At 37.8% G+C, this 22,402-nt stretch overlaps 2 protein-coding genes across 2 annotated transcripts in view; both read left to right on the forward strand.

Moving 5' to 3' along the window:
* LOC308648221 (olfactory receptor 4F21-like) overlaps positions 1-22,402 on the forward strand; it is a gene marked incomplete at both ends in the record, with an annotated part of 43,932 nt that overhangs the window by 15,068 nt on the left and 6,462 nt on the right. The gene's annotated exons all lie outside the window — the stretch shown is intronic.
* LOC308646210 (olfactory receptor 4F21-like) lies at positions 4,498-5,433 on the forward strand (the record flags this gene model as incomplete). Its single annotated transcript, XM_081288875.1, has 1 exon — positions 4,498-5,433. One exon carries the CDS (start codon positions 4,498-4,500, stop codon positions 5,431-5,433), a length of 936 nt encoding a protein of 311 aa, XP_081145001.1.

The following is a 22,402-nucleotide window of genomic DNA, read 5'->3' on the forward strand; positions in this document are numbered from 1 at the left end:
TTTCCATGTACTAAATTGCCTAATGTGCATCTAATTCTAGATTTTTAAAAAATATATTCTGCTCCACTCAGAATAATTTTATCATGATTTAATTATTGTAGTTTATGATATATTCTGATTTACCTTATAGAAAGCATTCAGTTCCTCCTCCTCCAACTCTCCTTTTCATAACTTCCCTTGTTTTGAAGTAGAATTTGGTTCTTATTGCATTGTTCCGTTATATATCCACTGTATTATTTCAATGAGGACTGGTAGTTATATAACTTAGAGTTTTCTTACTTTTATTAACATGGTTTGAATTCCAAACTTATTTAATGTTTCAAATGTATCAGAAAAAATATTTCAATACAATGCATATTTTTTCATATTTCCTTTATGAAAAACACTTTTCATCATATTTTAGCTGGTTTTTATTGAGTTTTTATGTTTAAATAGTGTTATTAAATTTAATATTTCTTATATAATTTTCTTAAGGTTTTGAAGCAGGGAGTTATGTGATTTGACAAGCAATAAATAGAATTCTATTACCTTATTACAATGGTATTACTTTATTTAAACTTCTGTTATAATTTGCAATATATTATTGAACCATAGTGCTAGCAGGCTTCCTTTCTTGATTTAATTTTGATGTTTTATCTTTAATCAGAAGCTGATAGTTTAAAATCCATTAGAAACCTCTTGAATGAACTATTTTTACAGTTCCTATTTTCGTAAGTTTTTAAGTAGAAATCAATTTTAAGTTGACTCTGTAACTCCATTGTACATTCATCTAACATCATTAAGGAAATATCCCCTGAATCCAAGGATGCTTTCTTCACTCAACACTTTTGTGTGGTAATATGTGGAATTTCTCCTTGATAGACCCATCAAATGATTCTTCCCTTGATGGAACCAACAAAGGATATAAATTACAAAGTCACAGTAGTGTATTTGATCTTTACATGGATTTCTCTGGAAGAATAGCACACAATAGTGTGTACTTGGGGAAAAAAGAAAGCAAAGATATCATGCAATAAATTACCTTTTAGTTTTTATGATGAGAAAATATGAACAATTAAAGTAGAAAAAATAACAATGGGTATCGAGATGCTGAAGTGTATTTAAAAACTCTTTGAAGATAAAAAGTGTGCAACCAGAGGTGAAAAGTGAAGGAAGGACGACAGTTCCACACATATGCCTGTGTTGGATTTCTGGAAGAATGCTAATGACATTTATTAAGGCATTGGAGTAAATTAGATTTGATTAGAGTTGATGTGAAGACTGGAGCTGGATATGGGGTAGATAAGACCAGGAGTTCAGTTTTAGCCAGTTAACTTGAAGGTGGAGGCGGATCTCCCATTTATTTTTACCACAAACAGTATTGGACTGATGATTCTGGAGTTCAAGAATAAAGTGAGACTTAGAAGTCAATATGTAGGTACTCATTTAAAAGAGTAACCCAACATTGAATTTTGAAAGAGACAGTTGCATCAAAAACTCTGATTCATGTCAAATATTAAAGATGAGCAGGGAATTTAAAAGTAAGATTTCATGTCACTCCATAAGAATGGCAGTCATCAAGAATATAAGCAACAGTATATGTTGGTGAGGATGTGGGGAAGAACAACACTCATACATAGCTGGTGGGGTTGCAAATTTGTGCAACTGCTATGGATAGCAGTATGGAGATACCTAAAAAACTTGGAATGGAACCTCCATTCGACCCAGCTATGCCATTCCTCAGTTTGTACCTAAAGGACTTAAAATCAGCATAATATAGCAACACAGCCACATTAATGTTTACAGCAGTTCAATTCACAAGAGTTAAAATATGAACTAAATTATGTGCCCTTCAATAGATGAATGGATAAGGAAAATGTAGTATATATTTACATGGCATATTATTTAGCCTTAACAAAATACGAAATTATGACATTGCATGTAAATCGATGGAGGTGGAGATTATCATGCTAAAGGAAATAAGTCCATCCCAAAGAAGCAAAGACCAAATGTTTTCTCTGATATACAGATCCTAAATCAAAATGAAGGAGTTAAGAGCTAGAGAAAAATAGAGTAGTTTGATTTAGGCAGAGAGGAATGAAGAGAGGGAAGGTAGTGGAGTGTAGGAAAAAATAGTAAAATAAATTAGACATTATTACCCCATGTGCATATAACATTTCATGACCATGTAACTCTACATCATGTACAACCAGAAGAATGAGAAGTTATACTTCATTTATATACAATTAATTATGCATTACTAATTAGAACAAATTAAAAAAATAAAAAGCTAAAAAAAAATAGCAGGGGACAAATAATCAATGTCTCATATAGACATGTTATAGAGAAGTGGAAATGTAAAGAATAATTAGTAGAGAACCATCATAGAAATATTAGTGTTACATTTACCTGCAATTATCAGAAAATTAGATTCATAGTGGAACAAACAAATTAGATTTTTTTTTTTATTACATTACAGGATCTGGAGACACTGTTTTGGGCTTTGGGCAAATGATACTATATGACTCTTTTGGTCCCAGGGGTCTTTCTAACTCTTTACTATTAATATAATTTATGTGTTTTAGAATTTAATGGTTCTTTCACCCAACATTAACAAGAAATACAGGAAAATATCTCTTCTCTACACGAATGTGTATTCTTTCATTTCAGGAAAGCCTTCCAGAGGACATATTGTTTTTTTATTTCATCTAACAGTCCTGGGTCATAGGCCCCATATTAGACAAACCCAAGGTTGAGGAGAATGGAATTAGTACAATAGATTTACAAAAATAATACATTGTGATCTTGATCTGTAGTAGAAATATTTTGTCTAAAATTGAGAGATTTTATCCCTGTTCCTGAAAAAAAATAGAATTTCTATCAGCAAGAAGTTGGAGGGGAATGACCTTTTAGAAGTCAAGAGGCCAAAGCTAGGGAAAATTGTAGCAACTAGGCCATGACAGAATATTTCAAATCCTTCAGGGATATCAAGAAAAATAAGATAGAAAAATCATGTTGCATAGGATATTAAGTATTTGAATTTCTTTCTTTAAAATAGAAATCTGTAGATCCAGAATATTTCAATTAAATGAAGGAAAAATGAAGATTAAATTGAATGTAAACATTGGAGTGAAAAGGACACAATAGAAAGGGATTCGAAATTATAGGATGGACTTTGTCAAAGAAACTACATTAATAGTTTAAGGAAAGTAAAGTGAAATGAAATTTAATTAATAGATGTTTGGAAAAGATATTTAATATATACTTGAAGGTGCTGGCCTTGAAAACAGATTACCATGGTTAGGTGCACGATCACCATCTGCTGAGTTCTTGATTCAAGTCCTGGTTCTGACACTTCATCTCTCTGAAACTCAGTTTTTTAACTTATTAAACAGGTCTAACAAAGTAGAGGAAATTTTGTGAAGTTTAAATTTGATAATGGGCCAAGTATAGTGTTTTGCATAGAAGACCATTTAATAAATTCTGTCCATTGAAATTAACACAGTTTAATTACATTATTTTCCATCCTACTAGATATTATGTCTTTGTAGGAAATAATGTTTTGTGTAAGTCCTTGTATTCATTTTGATGAGTCATGGGTTACATATTATGAATCATCTAATCTGTGCTACTGGCCTCCATGGTAAGTTGTTCAAATAAAAACAAAACATACACAAAAGTAAAATGTATTAAACAGTTGTGGTTTAAAAATATTGAATAGTGGAGTAAGAAATTCAGCTAAATATAATTTTTTGAATTAGCACAAAAGCATTAATGTGAAAATAGCTGAAATTATTGGCACTTGAGATCATGAGATAAGACTTATAAAGTAGTGGCAGAAAACCCATAGAAATCCTTCAGAGGGAAACAAATCAAAACAAAAAGCTTGCTCATGAAACAAAAACGAGAGTAACCCATCTGCCTTCATCTGATATACATGATGCCTTTCACTTGTTATATGGCATATTCCTATAATTTTTCTATTTCATTTTGTTTTCTATCAGGTTCAATGTGTGGGCTCTCTCTTGTCAGGGTAGAGGACAGTGTGGCTGTTGAGTTGCTAATTAAGACCTCCAGAGACCAAGCAGGAAGCAGGTCTGATTTTATTGCACATTTACCATGTATACATACTCAGACAGTAGCTAAGCATGTTACAGGGAGCCACCAATACAATTTCTGGCCAACTGTTCTTGCAGTGACCAATCAAGGAGCAGGTCATGGAGCAAGTGCAGGGACTGCAACATGAGGCCTCATACCCAGGGCTGTGCCTACTGGGTAAGTGGTTTGACACTCACATGCCTAGTACATGGGAGTGTTTTGCCACTCAGATGCCCTTGACTTTTACCATGTACTTATTCCATGCACTTGTCCCGACTGTTCAATGATTTCTAACTCTCATATCTGTAACCCATAGCACAGATTGGCAGGAAAAATGAGAAGTACATTTTATACCACTGGATCTGACTCTTCCTCACTTTTATCCACAGATATTTGGAAACAACTTTCCTGCCCAAGTCAATGGAAGGACTGAATGATTCTGTGGTCTCTGAGTTTGTGTTGCTGGGACTCTCTGGTTCATGGGAAACTAAAGTTATTCTCAAGCTGACATTCTCATTGCTGTACTTAGGGATCATACTGGGAAATCTCTTCATCGTGTTTTTGGTAATCACTGATTCTCACTTACATTCTCCTATGTACTTCCTGCTGGCCAACCTGTCCCTCAATGATGTAGGACTGTCCTCCATAACAGTTCCCAAGATGGTCACAGACCTGTTAAAGGAGAAGAAAGTAATTTCTTTCCAAAGCTGTATGGCACAGGTATGCTTCATCCACATCACGGGAGGAACAGAAATGGTACTGCTCATAGCCATGGCATTTGACAGGTATGCGGCCATCTGTAAGCCCCTCCACTACTTGAGCATTATGAACCCGAAGAAATGCATTTTATTTGTAGTCATTAGCTGGGTAACTGAAATGATCCATTCTATTTCTCAATTTTCTCTGATTGTAAACTTGCCTTTTTGTGGTCCTAATACCATAGACAGCTTTTACTGTGACTTCCCCAGGGTCATACAACTTGCTTGCTCAGATTCAGCCATATTTGAGTTTCTTGGAACTGCCAACAGTGGATTCATGAGCCTGATAACCTTCTTGCTGCTCCTCCTTTCCTATGTCTTCATTTTGGTCACTGTCTGGAAACGTTCCTCTGGGGACTTGTCCAAGGCTCTTGGCACATTGTCAGCTCACATCACTGTGGTGGTTCTCTATTTCACTCCGTGTATCTTTATCTATATGTGGCCTTTCCCAGAATCATCAGTTGATAAATACATGTTTATAGTTGACTTTACTGTCACCCCTGCCTTAAATCCTATCGTATATACATTAAGAAACAAAAATGTAAAAACAGCAATAAAAAGACTGAAAAAGCAGCATCATTATGACAGATTATGCTGACCAAGTCTGTTGTTGAGAGCTCAGGAACTGCTTTTACCTATGTGATGGATCCCTCCCCATAGATATCTGGTATTGAATGTGCTTACTTGACAGAGGTCTGTACCTTGCTGATCTTCTCCTATCTATACTAGGACTATGCCTACTTCTCTACAGAATTTACTCCCTGCTTTCTGCTGACATCAGAAATAAATCCAATGTGTCATGAGTTTCTTTAGGAGACAGAAATAATGTGTATAAACAATGTTGTATGATTTAACTTGTGAAGACTTGTTCATCACTTGATCCTAAGTCCTGATATAATGACATTCTCTCTGTCTCCCATTGAGTTTTCAAGTAACTTCTAACTTAAACTGTTGAATATCAGGACACCTTACAATGAATGGTTATATATGTGGGACTAGTAGATCTATTCAGTTACTTAGATCAATTCCCTCCTAATAAAACCTGAGACAAATTTTAAATGAGTGTAGTTTATTTGGAGACTAAATTTTGGACACATCATTGGGAAGTGGTATTGAGAAGGGAGGCATGCACATGTGGAAAAGCATACTGGGATACAATCCTCAATTGGCCCTTTAGGAGACTACATAGACCCTGTAGTTAAATATTTTTCCAAATGAAGAACAAGGTATTTGGAGTATTTCTTTACTTTTTAGGATGCATTACTTCTAGGGCATGTACTATCTTTCTCACACAAAATGTTCAGTACATTTTCAAAAGCCAGGATGTGCTGTCAGACAGACTTTCTCTTGTTTAAAGTATAGAAACATTACTAATACAATTAAACCACTTGCTCTTAGTATTGCTTTTTTCTTACAAAATGTAAGTTAAACCTGAGTATTCTCTTTACGTAACACTAACAAATGAGTTAATCTGAAGACTTCTATCCTCTGAAGAACTTCTGTGATTCTCTGCTTTGTACAAGTCCCACATAAACCAGCAGTTCAAGGTGTCTCTTCTGCCATGAACATGGTTCAGCAAGTCCGTGGCCACCTGTGGTTTTAGCTAGCATGGAGATATCTGACCTTCATCTCACATCAACACATGTCGTCTGACTTTGACATGACTGGAATCATTATCTTAGTGACACTTAAGAAACTATAGCTATGGACCAAAGTAAGTAAGATTTTTTACCACCACCACCACAAAAGAAAAAAGAAAATAAAGAAAAAAATCAAGTTAACTCAAAGACTTTTTAAAATCACACTGTATTTTCATGTGTAGATTCATTGTAGTTGATTCCCTTTGTGCCTTGCTTTTGCATTTGAGAAAAGTCACACTATCATATGATGCTCTCCATTTAGGAAACAGAAGCTGAGAAGTCCCAAGCAGCTGCCCATATGTCCACCTTACCCACGACACAGACCTCTAAAGTTTACCATCCCAGACACTACTCTCTGCAGTAAATATGTTCTACACAAAAAATACATTCTTTATTCAAAACAAAATCATGTTGTTTATTTCACTGAATGATAAATATATTTCTGGCCCTAGTGAGAATTTAGAATCAGTATTATCCATGGAAAAGTGTATTATCATAAATAATGATATTACTGACATACATCTAAAACTCTGTCATAGATGAACTATTAATTTCCCTATATTCCCCACATTCAAAGCAAATTTCACATTTTTATGTCATGTTTCTTGATTTGGAGGATCTGGAAGTTCTATAAAGTTTCAAGAACCATTAAAACTTTCCTCTCAAATAATTTTTGGGCTTCCTGGACTTTTATAGCAAAGCACTTTACAGAACCAAATCACCCAACTTTCTTTTATACAGTTCCAGAGCTCAGTGGGTATCAAGATTCACAATAGCCTATGCTGATATCATGATTCAGATTTCTCCTGAATTAAGGGAAGGGCCAATAAAGAGATATATAATAATAACTTAAGCCATTTACTCTAAAGAGTAAATGATTGATATTGTTTGCAAATAGTTTATATCAAGATCTTATAGATCTTCTAGACTTCTAGGGAAGTCTCTAGAATGATATGAAAATAAGTTATTGGCCATGGAAAGGAGAAAAGTCATGGGGAGTACAGAGTCATGATGGTACCTTAGCAGTTGGAGTCAGAGCCCCTTAGATGTGTATATCAGTCATGCTGCCTTCCTGCTCTGTGACTTCCAACAAGTTTCACACCCAGAGGTGCAACCTCCCCACAGTGAGGTCCATTCTATGGGGTTATTGTGAAAATTAGGTCAGAAAATATGTGTGGAAGCTTCTGGTAAGTGAGCTAAATCTAAAACTGACAAATATCTAAAACTCTGTAATAGATGACCTATTCATTTCCCAAATATTTATATTCTATGTTAGGGAGAGTTCTACCTTGCAATATTTGAGGACAAAAATTAACAATGGGAACCTGAAGATTTACCTTTTCCATCTTCAGCAACTCTTTTTAGTAAAGAAATTGCATAAAATTCTTTCCCTAGTTATTAACGTGAATTAAACTTTATAGCATTATTAACACTCACTCAGCCAACTGTAAATCAACACAAAATATGAGTGTCAGCTCTCCAGAAACTGGTGAAGGTGAGAAATTTCTACACTATGGGATAATTCATAGAGTTCAGAGTCTCAGTCTATCACCTGATGTGCCCAGTTGGGAAAAGGCTTTGCTCCATGTACAAGTTCAATAAATTCCTTTGTTTTCTTTAGTGAAAATTTTGTCTTCCAAAGAACACGCATCAATGCTATAATAAATCCCCTACAGACATCATTTCATACATACATTGGCCATTCATTTCAACTTTTTGAGTTTAATTCTTATAAACACTAGTGTCACTAAATATACAATAAACATTCTGACTCAGCAAATCCACTCTTGGCTATTTACCTTAGTAAAGGAAAACTGCAATACACATGAATGCCCACACAATTTTACTTTTAATCACTGTAAATGGGACTGAGGCCAGAAGTTTGCATATTTGAGGATAGACTGGGCAATTTAGTGATGCTTTTTCTCAAAATTTTAAAAAGGTTAGAATGTGTGGATAGCTGAGGAATATAGCACAATAGTGCAGTACCCCTGGATTCAATAGCCAGTAACAAAAGTGAAGAGGGTACATAATGCTATCTGGGATAATACAGATGAACATTTTGCTAAAATGAAATAAGGCAAAAAAAAAGAGAAATAATATACAATCTCACTTAAATGCAGAAACTTCAGGAAAAAGTTGAACTCGCTCTTTGGGAGTTCATAATAACCACTGCTTTAAAATATTTATTTATTTTAAAAAATAAATATTTATTTTCTACTTTGAAAAATTTGATGATAAAAATTAACAGTGGAAATATGAATATTTACCTTTTCCACTTTCAGTACTTCATAGGCAGTGAGAACACTGGTTACAAGGACCATCATGTTATAGGAAATAGGGTGTAGGTCAGAGTTTAAAAAGGTGTTGTTTGGGATGAATAAATGTAGAGAAGAAATGGATTACATAAAGACCTCAGTTCTAAAAGGAGATTTTAGGTGTTCTCAACAAATACAAACACACACACACACACACAATTTCTATGTGAAGTGATTATGAATTTATTTGACTATAGAAATCATTTCAAAATGTGTATTGACATAACCATATCACGTTATGCATCTAAGTAAAAACCATAAAAACAATTAAAAAAATAAAGAAAAGCACATCTGTGGGAACAAAGATCAGATCCTTGTTTGCCTGAATCAGAGATATGGACAGTTGTTGCTCCTAACAAAGAAGAGTTCAGGATACAGCTACTGCTGTATTGTTGACAGTGTGATGGTCTCCAAAATGTATGTGGGTAAAAGCAAATCTATAGGTTTCATAGTTTAAATTTTATTAAGTATAAATTATATCATAACAAAAATTCTAAAAATATTAAGTTATGAATTCCAAATCATTTATATAATAAAAGGAATTCCTTTACTGTATTACTAGGTTGTTACACAAGAAGCATTTTGAAAATTCACAAGAATTGTATATTCCCTCCAATTCCCCTTCAACCCAACATCCTTCCCCCAAACTTTCTACCCAAATATCTTTACATTTGTAACTATAAGTTAATTGAATGTTGATGTCCATGCATAGACTATGATTAAAAGTTTCATGAGCTGCACATGGTGAATAGTCTCCATTGGAGCCCCTGATCTCCATGGTAGTATGCAAACAACAAAACTTACATACATTCTGAAATGAGGTGAAATAAAATAAAAATATGAGCCTAAAATTCTGAAAAGCAATGTCTATTTTTTATTTTGCTATCATTCCTGCTTTGAATCCTGTTATCTGTACCTTCAAAAACAAAGATCAGAACTCTCTCCATATTTTCCAGAGTTTCTACTATTTTGTATCACAATCCTTGTTCAGTTATAAAATTTTTAAATTTCTCCCTGATTTCATCTCACACTTATTCATCATTCAAAAATTAATTGTTCAATCTCCATGTGTATATATATTTTCTTTACTTTTTTGTGCTGACTTCTAATTTTATTGTATTATAATCAGATAAGATGCAAGGGATATATAAAGGGAGAGGGCAGGGGATTAGCAAGGATGGTGGAATGTAATAGACGTCATTATCCAAAGTACATGAAGACATGAATTGGTGTGAACATACTTTATATACAAACAGAGGAATGAAAAATTGTTTGAAATGTGAATAAGAATTGTGATGCATTCCACTGTTATATATTTAAAAAACAAAACCAATAAGAAATAGAGGTGGTTTGGGGACTAAAATATGCCCAAATTTCAGAAGCCAAGATGTAAATGAATTCAGCTGTTGTTGAAAATATTCTATAGGTATCTGTTAGGTCCATTTGATTTATAATAATTGTTATGTCTGAAGGGTCTTTACTGAGTTTATGTCTAGATAATTTATGTATTGTTGAGGGAAGAGTGTTGAAATCACTCCACATTATTGTAATATGGTCTACCTGAAATCTAAAATATCTAAAAATTGTCTAGTAATAAAAAATAAATAAAGATGTATAAAATAAAAAAAATACTTAACAGGGGTTGGAGATTACTGATAGGAGGAGAGTTTTTATTTTCATTTTTTCTTATATCCTTGAAAATATTTCATCATCAAGAAAGTTTACTTTGAATAAAATAAAACAAATAACAATGTTGAAGAAGCCACATTTCTTAATTTCAAAATTTATTACATAGCTTCAATGATATACACAATGTAACAGTGGGAACAAATAGACATAGAGGCCAGTAGAATAGAATGGGATTCCAGAAATTAATCTATCTGAGTATGTTGATTCTTGAAGAGAATGTCATGAGTGTTCAGGGAAGAAAAGATTGTGTCTCCAACTAACAGTGCTGAAACAACTGAATATATCTACATGCCAAAAAATTTCATGAATATGTAAGCAACATAATTTTAAATGATGTCTGTTTAATGAATTCATTCATATCTATTCCCTTTTTCACTCACATTGGTCTAAACCAGAGTTAATTTATTTAAAATCAAATGTAAATTACCTTGACATTGTATAAGCTATCTATGCTAAGCCTCAGGCTAGCATCATTCTGAATGGACAAAAGTTGAAGGCATTCCCTCTAAAATCCGGAACAAGACAGGGATGCCCTCTATCACCACTTCTATTCAATATAGTTCTCGAAACACTGGCCAGAGCAATTAGACAGACGAAAGAAATTAAAGGCATAAAAATAGGAAAAGAAGAACTTAAATTATCACTATTTGCAGATGACATGATTCTATACCTAGAAGACCCAAAAGGGTCTACAAAGAAACTACTAGAACTAATAAATGAACTCAGCAAAGTGGCAGGATATAAAATCAACACGCATAAATCAAAGGCATTTCTGTATATCAGCGACAAAACTTCTGAAATGGAAATGAGGAAAAACACTCCATTCACAATATCCTCAAAAAAAAAAAAAATAAAATACTTGGGAATCAACCTAACAAAAGAGGTGAAAGATTTATACAATGAAAACTACAGAACCCTAAAGAGAGAAGTAGAAGAAGATCTTAGAAGATGGAAAAATATACCCTGTTCATGGATAGGCAGAACTAACATCATCAAAATGGCGATATTACCAAAAGTTCTCTATAGGTTTAATGCAATGCCAATCAAAATCCCAACGGCATTTCTTGTAGAAATAGATAAAGCAATCATGAAATTCATATGGAAAAATGAAAGACCCAGAATAGCAAAAACAATTCTAAGCAGGAAGTGTGAATCAGGCGGTATAGCGATACCAGACTTCAAACTATACTGCAGAGCAATAGTAATAAAAACAGCATGGGGATCCAGAGATAGCGGCCAAGGGAGTACAGCACACCAGTACGCTGCGCCACTGTGTGGGAGAAACACGAGGTGAAATGGCTGAAGGCTACCTTGGTGGGAATCCCCAGTGAAATTGAAGTGCTCCAGAATCTAGAGGTCAAAATTCCAGCGCGCGGGATTCGGCTGCAGGGGCTTGGTAGCGGGCGATTTTTCCCACGGAGCGAAGCAGTACTTGGTCGGCGGACCGCCCCGTGGATGGAGTCTGGGACGCGCCCGAGTTAATTAGCCGCGAGTTACCAGAGAGGGATTACAGCGAAGCGGATTCTGCAGGCTCCTGCCAGTGGCACACTAGCCGCGCTGAGTGCTGAATTCCAGCTTTGAAATACAGGAGAGAATCGGTCCAGTTCGTTTCCCGACACTGGTTGGAACACGCAGGAGAACTGCAGCCGCCATCATGGAGAGCTGACGCAATCATCCCTGCTTTCTACTGATCTCAGCTCATTCAACTACAGAACAGGTGATTCCAGGCTGGTATTTGCCTGCGTCGTGCAGACAGATCGCTCAGGCTCGGGATTGGAAACTCTGAGGAGAATACTCTTCAGGCCTCACCCCTGGCAAGGCGGGCGCCGGGCTTTGAGCGGCCAGATTCTAGTTCCCCAGGTTGCTTTGGCCCAGGGCGGGAGATCCTTCTTGGCCCGGGGCTACGGAACCCGCGGCGACTGTGTCTTTGACCCTGCCCCTGTCTGAGCATACACTGAGCTGGGAGAGGTTGGAGCTGCCAGGTCCGGGCGGGGGCCGCCTGGGCCTGAGGTTGGGGTACCTCTGTGGACCCTGCTCCGAGCAGAGTGTGGCAGGGATCGGAGAGGCTGGGTTCTGGCCCTCATGGCTGCTTGAGCCCAGGGCCCCGGAGCCTGTGGGGACCGCGAGCTGAGGCCACCCACAAGTGAAACTTGTGACGAGGGGCAGCGGGACTCTGTCTCCTGGAACAGTTTTGACCCGGAGCTGGAGAGCCCGCGGGAAGTGCGTCTTAGACTCTGCTCCAAGGGGAGCGTACACCGAGCAGGGAGAGTTTGGTGCGGCCAGGCTTGGGCACCTAGCAGGGAGAGTCTGGTGCGGCCAGGCTTGGGCTCCCGGGGCGGCTCTGGCCTGGGTTTGGGGAACCCGTGGCGGTTGCCCTGAGGAGCCTGCTCCTAGCAGAAAGTGGCGGGGATCGGAGAGACCCGCTCCTGGCTCCCGAAGCGGCTCTGGCTCAGGGTTGGGGATCCTACAGGGACTGCTTCTTGGTCCGGGTCCTGCTGGGTACTGCGGGGGCCTGGAGGGCAGAGTGGAGCTGCCTCCTGTGCCCAGAGCAGGCTAAGGGTCCCGCCGGTGTGGTATCGCGACACCCCAACTGCAGCTAGGGCCGAGGAGAGTAGCCGCCCACGCCTGGAACAGGACCAGCGACCCGACGGCAGGGTAGCCAAGTCAACCCACTTGGAGTAGAGGCCGTGAAGAGCTGCCGTCTGACCCTGGAAGGTAGGCAGTCCTGCGTCCCACTGGCAGGACAGGCTCGGCAGCCGGCCAGTGTAGTGGACGAGTAGCATCGAGGCAGTCACGTCACACTGGTTGGAGTGGGGGTTGAACAGAGCCGCCGCCAGCATCCGGAAGGAGCCCAGAGACCCGTTGGAGAGGCAGTTAGGTACCCCCACTGGGAGTGGGGGTTGAGCAGAACTGCAGCCCAGGCCCGCAGGGTGGGCAGATCTGAGACCCACCGGCGGAACAGGCTTGGAGGCCGACCAGCGTGGTAGACACGTCACATCAATTGGAGTAGGGGTGGAGAAGAGCTGCTGCCCACGTACGGATCAGGACCAACGATCCGAGGACGTGGCAGGAACGTCACCGCAATTGGAGTGGGGGCAGAGTAGAGCAGCCACCCGTGCCCGCGGGGCGGGCAGACCTACGACCAACCAGCGTAGTATATAGATCACCCTGATTAGAGGAGGATCACAGCCACTACCCGCCCTACAAGAGAGATATCCTAAATATACAAGAGCAACAAAAATAAACAGGGGGAAAAATTTCAAAAACACAACAGTTTCACGAAGCAGAAAGAAACGCAAGCAACATGAAAAGACAAGGAAAGAAAGGACCACAAGCAATGCAGGTCAACTCAACCCTAGAAGAGGTAATAGCTGCAACAGACGGAATGTCAGATAAAGAGTTCAGGATATACATGCTTCAGATGATCTGGACTCTCAAGGAAGACATGAGACAGCAAAATCAGACAATGAAAGATCACATTGACAAGGAACTACAGAAACAAATCCAGGAAGTAAAAGATCAATTTCACAGGGAGCTAGAAGTAATAAAGAACAAACAAATAGAAATCCTAGAAATGCAGGAAGCAATAAACCAACTTAAAACCTCAATTGACAATACTACCAGCAGAATAGATCACTTAGAAGATAGAACATCAGACAATGAAGACAAAGTATTTCAACTTGAGAAGAACATAGACAGTTCAGCAAGACTGCTAAGAAACCATGAGCAGAACATCCAAGAGATATGGGATAACATTAAAAGGCCAAACTTAAGAGTCATTGGGATACAGGAGGGCACAGAGCTCCAAACCAGAGGAATGAACAATCTATTCAATGAAATAATACGAGAAAAATTCCCAGACTTGAAGAATGAAACAGAATCCCATATCCTAGAAGCCTACAGGACGCCAAAAGTGCAAAATCATAAGAGATCCACACCTAGACACATTATAATGAAGATGCCCAACATACAGAATAAGGAGAGAATTTTAAAAGCTACAAGAGAAAGAAAGCAGATTACATTTAGGGGCAAACCAATCAGAATAACAGCTGATCTCTCAACACAGACTCTGAAAGCTAGAAGATCCTGGAATAACATATTTCAAACACTGAAAGAAAATGGGCTCCAACCAAGAATCGTGTATCCGGTGAAATTAAGCTTCAGGATGGAAGATGAAATTAAAACCTTTCACGATAAACAAAAGTTAAAAGAATTCGCAGCTAGAAAACCATCTCTTCAAAAAATCCTTGGCAAAACATTACAGGAAGAGGAAACTGAAAATAACATTGAAAACCATCAGTGGGAGATAGGACAGTAAAGGGGGGAAAGTAACCAAAGAGGAAAACTAATCAGGTTTAGTAACATAAATAAACAAATATGACTGGAGGAACAAACCTAATCTCAATAATAACCCTAAATGTTAATGGCTTAAACTCACCAATTAAGAGACACAGGCTAGTCGAATGGATCACAAAACAAGATCCAACAATATGTTGCCTACAGGAGACGCATTTGATAGGAAAAGATATACATAGACTGAAGGTGAAAGGCTGGGAAAAATCATTCCACTCATATGGACTGCGGAAACAAGCAGGAGTGTCCATACTCATATCAAACAAAATAGATTTCAAGCCAAAATTAATCAAAAAGGATAAAGAGGGACACTGCATACTGCTCAAGGGAACCATACACCAACAAGACATAACAATCATAAATATATATGCCCCAAACAATGGTGCACCTACGTTCATCAAGCAAACTCTTCTCAAGTACAAGAGTCTAATAGACCACCATACAATAATCATGGGAGACTTCAACACACCTCTCTCACCACTGGACAGATCTTCCAAACAAAAGTTAAATAAGGAAACTATAGAACTCAACAACACAATTAACAACCTAGACTTAATTGACATATATAGAATATACCACCCAACATCAAGTAGTTACACATTTTTCTCAGCAGCACATGGATCCTTCACAAAAATAGATCATATATTATGTCACAGGGCAACTCTTAGACAATATAAAGGAGTAGAAATAATACCATGCATCCTATCTGATCATAATGGAATGAAACTGAAAATCAACGATAAAAGAAGGAAGGAAAAATCATGCACCACGTGGAGAATGAACAATAGGTTACTGAATGACCAATGGGTCATAGAAGACATCAAGGAGGAAATTAAAAAATTCTTAGAGATAAATGAAAACACTGACACAACATATCGGAATCTATGGGACACATTGAAAGCAGTTTTAAGAGGAAAATTCATTGCTTGGAGTTCATTCCTTAAAAAAAGAAAAAACCAACAAATAAATGATCTCATACTTCATCTCAAAATCCTAGAAAAAGAAGAGCAAAACAACAGCAAAAGAAGTAGAAGGCAAGAAATAATTAAAATCAGAGCTGAAATTAACGAAATTGAAACAAAAGAAACAATTGAAAAAATTGACAAAACCAAAAGTTGGTTCTTTGAAAAAATAAATAAAATTGACAGACCCTTAGCCATGCTAACGAAGAGAAGAAGAGAGAGAACCCAAGTTACTAGCATACGGGATGAAAAAGGCAATATCAAAACAGACACTTCAGAAATACAGAAGATAATCAGAAATTACTTTGAATCCTTATACTCCAATAAAATAGAAGATAGTGAAGGCATCGATAAATTTCTTAAGTCATATGATCTGCCCAGATTGAGTCAGGAAGATACAGACAACCTAAACAGACCAATAACAATAGAGGAAATAGAAGAAACCCTCAAAAGACTACCAACTAAGAAAAGCCCAGGACCGGATGGGTATACAGCAGAATTTTACAAAACCTTTAAAGAGGAACTAACACCAATACTTTTCAAGTTATTTCAGGAAATAGAAAAAGAGGGAGAACTTCCAAATACATTCTACGAGGCCAACATCACCCTGATTCCTAAACCAGACAAAGACACTTCAAAGAAAGAAAACTACAGACCAATATCTCTAATGAACCTAGATGCAAAAATCCTCAATAAAATTCTGGCGAATCGGATTCAAAAACATATCAAAAAAATTATACACCATGATCAAGTAGGATTCATCCCTGGGATGCAAGGCTGGTTCAATATACGGAAATCAATAAATGTTATTCACCACATCAATAGACTTAAAAATAAGAACCATATGATCATCTCGATAGATGCAGAAAAGGCATTCGACAAAGTACAGCATCCCTTTATGTTCAAAACTCTAGAAAAATTAGGGATAACAGGATCATTCCTCAACATTGTTAAAGCAATCTATGATAAGCCACAGGCCAGCATCATCCTAAATGGAGAAAAATTGAAGGCATTCCCTCTAAGATCTGGTACAAGACAGGGATGCCCTCTCTCACCACTTCTGTTCAACATAGTCCTCGAAACACTGGCCAGAGCAATTAGACAGACGAAAGAAATTAAAGGCATAAAAATAGGAAAAGAAGAACTTAAATTATCACTATTTGCAGACGATATGATTCTATACCTAACAGACCCAAAAGGGTCTACAAAGAAACTACTAGAGTTAATAAATGAATTCAGCAAAGTGGCGGGATATAAAATCAACACGCATAAATCAAATGCATTCCTGTATATCAGCAACAAATCCTCTGAAACAGAAATGAGGACAACTACTCCATTCACAATATCCCCCCCAAAAATAAAATACCTGGGAATCAATCTAACAAAAGAGGTGAAAGACCTATACAATGAAAACTACAGAACCCTAAAAAGAGACATAGAAGAAGACCTCAGAAGATGGAAAAATATACCCTGCTCATGGATAGGCAGAACTAACATCATCAAAATGGCGATATTACCAAAAGTTCTCTATAAGTTCAATGCTATCCCAATCAAAATCCCAACAGCATTTCTTGTAGAAATAGATAAAACAATCAGGAAATTCATATGGAATAATAAAAGACCCAGAATAGCAAAAACAATGCTAAGCAGGAAGTGTGAATCAGGCGGTATAGCGATACCAGACTTCAATCTATACTACAGAGCAATAGTAACAAAAACAGCATGGTACTGGTACCAAAACAGGCGAGTGGACCAATGGTACAGAATAGAAGACACAGTAACCAATCCGCAAAACTACAACTATCTTATATTTGATAAAGGGGCTAAAAGCATGCAATGGAGGAAGGATAGCATCTTCAACAAATGGTGCTGGGAAAACTGGAAATCCATTTGCATCAAAATGAAACTGAATCCCTTTCTCTCGCCATGCACAAAAGTTAACTCAAAATGGATCAAGGAGCTCGATATTAAATCAGAGACACGGTGTCTGATAGAAGAAAAAGTCGGCTATGATCTACATACTGTGGGGTCAGGCCCCAAATTCCTCAATAGGACACCCATAGCGCAAGAGTTAACAACCAGAATCAACAAATGGGACTTACTCAAACTAAGAAGTTTTCTCTCAACAAAAGAAACAATAAGAGAGATAAACAGGGAGCCTACATCCTGGGAACAAATCTTTACCCCACACACTTCAGATAGAGCCCTAATATCCAGAGTATACAAAGAACTCAAAAAATTAGACAATAAGATAACAAATAACCCAATCAACAAATGGGCCAAGGACCTGAACAGACACTTCTCAGAGGAGGACATACAATCAATCAACAAGTACATGAAAAAATGCTCACCATCTCTAGCAGTCAGAGAAATGCAAATCAAAACCACCCTAAGATACCATTTCACTCCAGTAAGATTGGCAGCCACTATGAAGTCAAACAACAATAAGTGTTGGCGAGGATGTGGGGAAAAGGGTACACTTGTTCATTGTTGGTGGGACTGCAAAATGGTGCAGCCAATTTGGAAAGCAGTATGGAGATTTCTTGGAAAGTTGGGAATGGAACCACCATTTGACCCAGCTATTCCCCTCCTCGGTCTATTCCCTAAAGACCTAACAAGAGCATGCTACAGGGAGACTGCTATATCGATGTTCATAGCAGCACAATTCACGATAGCAAGACTGTGGAACCAACCTAGAAGCCCTTCAATAGATGAGTGGATTAAAAAAATGTGGCATTTATACACAATGGAGTATTACTCTGCATTAAGAAATGACAAAATCATAGAATTTGGAGGGAAATGGATGGCATTAGAGCAGATTATGCTAAGTGAAGCTAGCCAATCCTTAAAAAACAAATGTCAAATGTCTTCTTTGATATAAGGGGAGTAACCAAGGACAGGGTAGAGACGAAGAGCTTGAGGAAGATTAACATTAAACAGGGATGATAGGCAGGAGGGAAAGTGAGAGTTAAGGGAAATTGCATGGAACTGGAAGGTGAGCCTCAGGGTTATACACAATTACATATAAGAGGAAAGGAGGAGTAGGAGGAAAATTATATAAGTGGAAGAAACGATTTATAGTAGAGGGGATGGAGAGAGAGTAGGGGAGGGGAGGGGAGGGGAGGGGTGAGGGGACAGTGGAGAATGGGATAGACAGCAGAATACATCAGTCACTAGAAAGGCAATTTGTAAATCAATGGAAATGTAACTGATGTGACACAGCAATCTGTATACGGGGTAAAAATGGGAGTTCATAACCCACTTGAATCAATCTGTGAAATATGGTATGTTAAGAACTATGTAATGTTATGAACAACCAACAATAAAATAATTAAAAAAAAAAAAAAACAGCATGGTACTGGTACCAAAACAGGTAGGTGGACCAATGGTACAGAATAGAGGACACAGAGAAGAATCCACAAAATTACAACTGTCTTATATTTGATAAAGGGGCTAAAAGCGTGCAATGGAGGAAGGATAGCATCTTCAACAAATGGTGTTGGGAAAACTAGAAATCCATATGCAACAAAATGAAATTGAATCCCTTTCTCTCGCCATGCACAAAAGTTAACTCAAAATGGATCAAGGAGCTTGATATCAAATCAGAGACTCTGCGTCTGATAGAAGAAAAAGTTTGCTCTGATCTACATATTGTGGGGTTGGGCTCCAAATTCCTTAATAGGACACCCGTAGCACAAGAGTTAATAACAAGAATCAACAAATGGGACTTAATTAAACTTAAAAGTTTTTTCTCAGCAAGAGAAACAATAAGAGAGGTAAATAGGGAGCCTACATCCTGGGAACAAATCTTTACTCCTCACACTTCAGATAGAGCCCTAATATCCAGAGTATACAAAGAACTCAAAAAATTAGACAATAAGATAACAAATAACCCAATCAACAAATGGGCCAAGGACCTGAACAGACACTTCTCAGAGGAGGATATACAATCAATCAACAAGTACATGAAAAAATGCTCACCATCTCTAGCAGTCAGAGAAATGCAAATCAAAACCACCCTAAGATACCATCTCACTCCAGTAAGATTGGCAGCCACTATGAAGTCAAACAACAACAAGTGCTGGCGAGGATGTGGAGAAAAGGGTACACTTGTACATTGTTGGTGGGACTGCAAATTGGTGCGGCCAATTTGGAAAGCAGTTTGGAGATTCCTGGGAAAGATGGGAATGGAACCACCATTTGACCCTGCTATTGCCCTTCTTGGACTATTCCCTGAAGACCTTAAAAGAGCATGCTACAGGGATACTGCCACATCGATGTTCATAGCAGCACAATTCACAATAGCTAGACTGTGGAACCAACCCAGATGCCCTTCAATAGATGAATGGATAAAAAAATGTGGCATCTATACACAATGGAGTACTATGCAGCAATAAAAAATGACAAAATCATAGAATTTGCAGGGAAATGGATGGCACTAGAGCAGATTATGCTTAGTGAAGCTAGCCAATCCTTAAAAAACAAATACCAAATGTCTTCTTTGATATAATGAGAGCAACTATGAACAGAGCAGGGAGGAAGAGCAGGAAGAAAAGAGTAACATTAAACAGAGACATGAGATGGGAGGGAAAGGGAGAGAAAAGGGAAATTGCATGGAAATGAAGGGAGACCCTCATTGCTATACAAAATTACATATAAGAGTTTGTGAGGGGAATGGGAAAATAAACAAGGAGAGAAATGAATTACAGTAGATGGGGTAGAGAGAGAAGATGGGAGGGGAGGGGAGGGGGGATAGTAGGGGATAGGAAAGGTAGCAGAATACAACAATTACTAATAGGGCATTATGTAAAATTGTGGATGTGTAACCGACATGATTCTGCAATCTGCATTTGGGGTAAAATTGGGAGTTCATAACCCACTTCAATCTAATGTATGAAATATGATATATCAAGAGCTTTGTAATGTTGTGAACAACCAATAAAAATAAATAAATAAATAAATAAATAAATAAATAAATAAATTTGACAATATCATGATAATGATAAGAGTGGCAAGGCAGCCTCGGCTCTAGGACCTCAGGAAAAAAGACTGAGACACAGTTTTGTATATGCCAAATTGAAAATTGTTGTATACATTAAATACTCAGATAACCTTCTCACCCAAAAAGCAACAACTTCCATTTAAAAGTGCCATAGGCCATGGTTCCAGCTTTCACTTGCCACTCAGGAAAATGAAACTAAGGGCCACAAAGAAGTGAATAAGGCTGTCTGAGCCAAAGGAACCGTGGAATGGATGATGAGTGTAATCCCAACCAAGATTTTGTTTAAGGAAGAGGTAATGCGCCCCAGGAAGAAACAACCAATACTCCCTTTGAGGAAGAGACATCAATGGGATTCATTCTTTTCTGGAAAAAAAAATTAAAACATGGATTGAGTCAGCTTTGCGAAATACCCTACCATATGCCTATTCTGCCCATAAGAAACCTTACAATGGTAAGCACCAATATGTACAAGACTTAAGAGCTATAAACAATACTGTTTAGGAATATTCAGCCCTAGTACCAAAGCCATATATCCTACTGACTATTTGCTTTTGAATGGTTACTCTGATACCAAAGTAACTGCTGAGTATTTCTGGACTAACCCACCTCGAGGACTTAAAAACCTCTCTTACTCTGTTTAATGAAGTCTAACAAAAGACCTGTGAGAGATGCAACTGGATCAAGGAATCCTTTTACAACATGTGGATGATCTGCTTATAGCCAGCCCCAAGTATGAACACTGCCTTTCAAACACTACTGCTTCACTAAACCATGTAGATATATGGTGTCCACTAAAAAGGCTCCGTTTTGTAAACAAGTTGACATCTTGGATTCCAGAAGAGACAATGGAACTGATGTTGAATGTCACATCAAAAGCAGCCTATTTTGAGCCTTAAAAAAGCCAGAAACAAACAAACAAACAAACAAAAAACCTGTTCTATGTGTTCCTGGAATGTCAACACTCTGTCATATTTGGGTCCCTAATTTTGGACTAACAGCTAAATTGCTGTATAAGGCTTTAAATGGGGGGCACAACCTTGACTTGTACCTCAGAATGCCAGGTTTCCTTGGAGAAGTTAAAATAAAACTTCATGACAGCCCCTGCCCTAGGCCTGTCTAACTTATAAGAGAAGTTCAGACTACGTGTACATGGAAAACAAGATACAAAGCTTAGGCAGGGGGTCACAAATTCAAAGCCAGACTCAAAAATTTAGTGAGGCCCTAAGCAAATTAGCAAGACCCTATCTCAAAATTTAAAAAACTTAAAAGGGAAAGGGATGTTGTTCAGAGGTTTGGCACCCCTATATTCATACCCTCAGTCCCTCCCCCACCAAAAAAAAGAAAAGAAAAAACAAGATACAGCTCTTAAATTCTCTTATAAACTGGAAGAAGACATACTGTGACCAATAGTCTATTTGTCACAACATCTTCACCATAAGGTGAAATGATAACTACTAGCCGACTGCAAGAAAGACAGGGAGATAATATCTCAGCCTAAATTATACCGATACACACACTTTTATATTGAGGAGAACAACAAATGGGCCAAAAAATGGGGTCTTAACTCCATGATAGAACTGCCAAGGACAAATTCCTATGGACT

Source organism: Spermophilus citellus (genome assembly GCF_964194105.1).
Source record: "Spermophilus citellus genome assembly, chromosome: 4".
NCBI classification, from domain to species: Eukaryota; Metazoa; Chordata; class Mammalia; order Rodentia; family Sciuridae; genus Spermophilus; species Spermophilus citellus.